Source organism: Eurypyga helias, unplaced genomic scaffold (genome assembly GCF_000690775.1).
Source record: "Eurypyga helias isolate BGI_N326 unplaced genomic scaffold, ASM69077v1 scaffold23571, whole genome shotgun sequence".
NCBI classification, from domain to species: Eukaryota; Metazoa; Chordata; class Aves; order Eurypygiformes; family Eurypygidae; genus Eurypyga; species Eurypyga helias.
In genome coordinates, this window is record NW_010230491.1 from 4,559 (window position 1) to 7,612 (window position 3,054).

Here is a 3,054-nt window from a genome sequence, read left to right on the forward strand (position 1 = left end):
GGGCTCCCCCCTCCGCCGGGTGCTGGGGAAGTGCTCCAGCTTTGGGCTGGTGGCTCTGAGGAGCTGGTTACTTGTCCCTGGGCGAGAGCCCTGATGTTTTCCATGTTTCCTGGGGAAATCTGAGTGCCAGTATCAGTGACAGGGAGGGGCAGAGCCTCGTTCTCAAGTAGCGTGAATCAGTGTCCTCCCCCTTGTAGCTCTGGCCAGAGGACCCAGGGCAGCCTGGAGGTTTTCTTCTCCTGCTGCTGTTGGAAGTGCTTATCTCATCCCCACCGTATAGAGCTGCGGCAGGAATTTCCCTCCCCGTGCCTTAGTCCCTCAAGGCTTGGCTGCGCTGGCTGTGGCAGCCTGGTCCCTGTTGGCTGCCGTTCTGAGTTGCACTCCCCTGGGGCTGTGGGACGCGGGTCAGGGAGCAGGATAGGCAGGGAAACCGGGAAGATTTTCGAGGGGAATGGTGGCAAACACGAACACGTGTGTGGTTCCAGCCCCGAGATGCCGAGAGCTGTGACCTGGACATGTTTCCAACCGTGTGCTGTTCTTGCCGCTCAGATCCACCGCGGTCACCCCCCAAGTGCTGGGCTGAGACCTCCTCGTCGGGGCTGATGCTGCAGCTGTTCTGCAGCTGGCCGGGGGGGTATCCCCACCCCACCCTGCACTGGAGAGAAGAGGGGCACGACGTGGAGAACTCAAGCTGGCTCATCAGCTCCACGAGCTCCTCGGACACCCACGTGGAGACGCTGAACAGCTCCCGCCTCTCCCACCGCAAAGTGTTCAAGTGCGTCGGGAGCCACGTCACGGAGCAGGAGGAGCCTGTGTGCTCTGTGGAGATAAGTGAGTTGACGTGCCTACGTTATTAACGCTTAACGAGCCAGCTAACGGTGGGGCAGACGGGTCCCCGGGCATCCCTTGCCCTCCAGAGCTGGGAGGCAGTGGTCGGGCAAGCAGGGCTTGTGGGGGGAGATGCTGACGAGGGCTCGGCTTGTGCAGAGGGGACCTGCGGCCGAGGTCCCTCACGGCATGGTTGCAGGTGAGTTGTGTTTTGGGTACGTCTTGTGGGGCCGACCCATCTCCCTGCACCAAGCTTTTCACCGGCGCAGGGGCCGGGGCTCAAGCTTGAGGTTCAGTTTGGTGGGGCTGGGTTTGTTGCAGAAGGGCCATGGGTGCCCCCTTCGAGCATCGAAGGGGTCTGACTGCGGTGGCTTGTGGAAACCTGAGCTGTATGCATCCTCCGAGGGTTGTCGGGGCTACACAAGAGCCCTGCTGATCCCAAGGATCCCAAGGAATGCTGCCTTTCTCCTCTGCCATCTGCCTGCTGGCTGCCCTCCGACTGTTCTTCCCAGGGGATATAAGGGCAGGTGTCCAAAAGAGGACTGAGTACCATGCTCGCGTTGCTCCTTGGGAGGCTGACTCCTGTCTGACTTCCTCTGTTAATGATTATTAATCGGTCAGATGGCTAATTGCTTGTTATGATAAACTCTTCCGTTCCCTCCTTGACTTTTTTTCCCCCTTGGGCTGTTCAGAAATCCCTTCGCTGGAATCGGAGCCCCCGAAGAGCTGCCTGGTGGGTGACAACGTGACCCTGACGTGCCGTGTCACCGAGAGCACGCCGGCAGCGAGGCTCACCTGGCTGCGGGGCATCGCCCAGCCGGAAGCGGAGATCCAACCGGGAGGGAGGTACCTCATCGTCCAGGAGGGCAACGTGTCCCGGCTCACCATCCAGAACTGCTCCCAGGGCACCGACGGGGGCTGTTACGTCTGCAGGGCACAGAACCCCGTGGGGCTGCGGGAGCTGTTCGTCTGCCTGACAGTGGAGCGTGAGTGGGGCTGCCTGGGGTCGCCATGGTGGGGAGTGAGGAGGAGCCAGGGACCCGGTTCATGGGGCTGTTGCCCCCCCCAGCGCTCCGTTTGCCCCTAAGAGCCCTCTCTGCCTCTTGGCGCTTCCACGCTCCTGCGGCAAGCGTAGGTGCAGGACTGGCTCCCCTCATCCCGGGGCGAAAAGGCCGGATTCCCCTCGCCTCGGCACAGCGGGCCGCGTCCTTGGTCCCCCCGAGGTGGCGGGTGCAGAGGAGGGTCTCCAGGGAGCGTGGCTCAAGGAGCAACGGGCAGGGGTTGGTTTGCTTTCACTAAACGCGCGTGGGCACAAGACCAGGGACTTCGCCGCGGTGTTTCCGGAACTCTCGCCCCTCGTGCCAGTGCGACTGTTGCAGTGACGGGAAACAGGACACAGCACCGGGACCTGCTCCTGCTGCTTGCCCTGATGTTTCTGCATCCATCCGCGTCCCGGTGACGAGCTGGCCTCCTGTGTCCCCTCTCCGCAGAGCCGGCGAACGTGGGTGGGGTCGTGGGTGCAGCGGTGGTCCTGTCCCTGCTGGCTGTTCTCACCCTCACCGGGGTCGTCCTGTACTACAATCCCCTCCTGTGCCGGAGAGGTGGGAGCTCACCCCTTCCCGGGGAGCCAGGGAGGGGGTTACCCCTTCCCGGGGGGAGAGAGGGGCTGATTTTATCCCTGACCCCTTGTCCCTTCTCTCCTTTGCAGGAGCTGTGTTGAGGTGAGCGCCGATTCCCCCAGCCCCGCAGGACCTCGCTCCTGTTCCCAGAGCAAAATTCCCGAGTGGGAGCCATGCCTCCCGTGGGCAGGGGATGTGTGGGTGGGGGAGCAGGAGGGGAGCCGCGCTCCGAGCAGGAGCAGCGTGGCTTTGGGGTGCCCCCAAGGCACCGGTTGCCTTCCTGGGGTTCGGGCACACCACGTTTCTCCTGCTTCCCGCTCGCGCCCCTCCCTCCCCTGCCGATTCTGCTCCCGAGGCTGGGGTGCTGCGGCGTGGGACGCCCCTCCCGGGTGCCCCCGTTTCCCTGTCCGTATGGGAGAGGGAATAACTCCACACGGGAGGGACTCGTGCGTGAGTGTTGGGGAAGTCGGTGGCGTTGCTGCCGCGCTCTGAACGCGGGGGTCAGCGCGGGGCTGGGGGAGTCCGTCGCGCTTGGCCACTCTGGAGCAGGGGGTGGTCGGAGGCAGGGGAGGCACGGGCTGGCCGGGGGGTCAGGGCAGGCATCCTC

General features: G+C 63.9%; 1 protein-coding gene across 1 annotated transcript in view; it reads left to right on the forward strand.

Moving 5' to 3' along the window:
- Positions 1–2,549, forward strand: part of VSIG10 (V-set and immunoglobulin domain containing 10) — a gene marked incomplete at its 3' end in the record, with an annotated part of 5,660 nt that extends 3,111 nt beyond the window's left edge. Inside the window, exons 2-5 of the mRNA XM_010160778.1 lie at positions 550–831; positions 1,521–1,814; positions 2,319–2,429; positions 2,537–2,549. Coding sequence (XP_010159080.1) covers positions 603–831; positions 1,521–1,814; positions 2,319–2,429; positions 2,537–2,549 — 647 coding nt within the window. The remainder of the gene's footprint in view (positions 1–549; positions 832–1,520; positions 1,815–2,318; positions 2,430–2,536) is intronic.
- Positions 2,550–3,054: the final 505 nt, after the last annotated feature.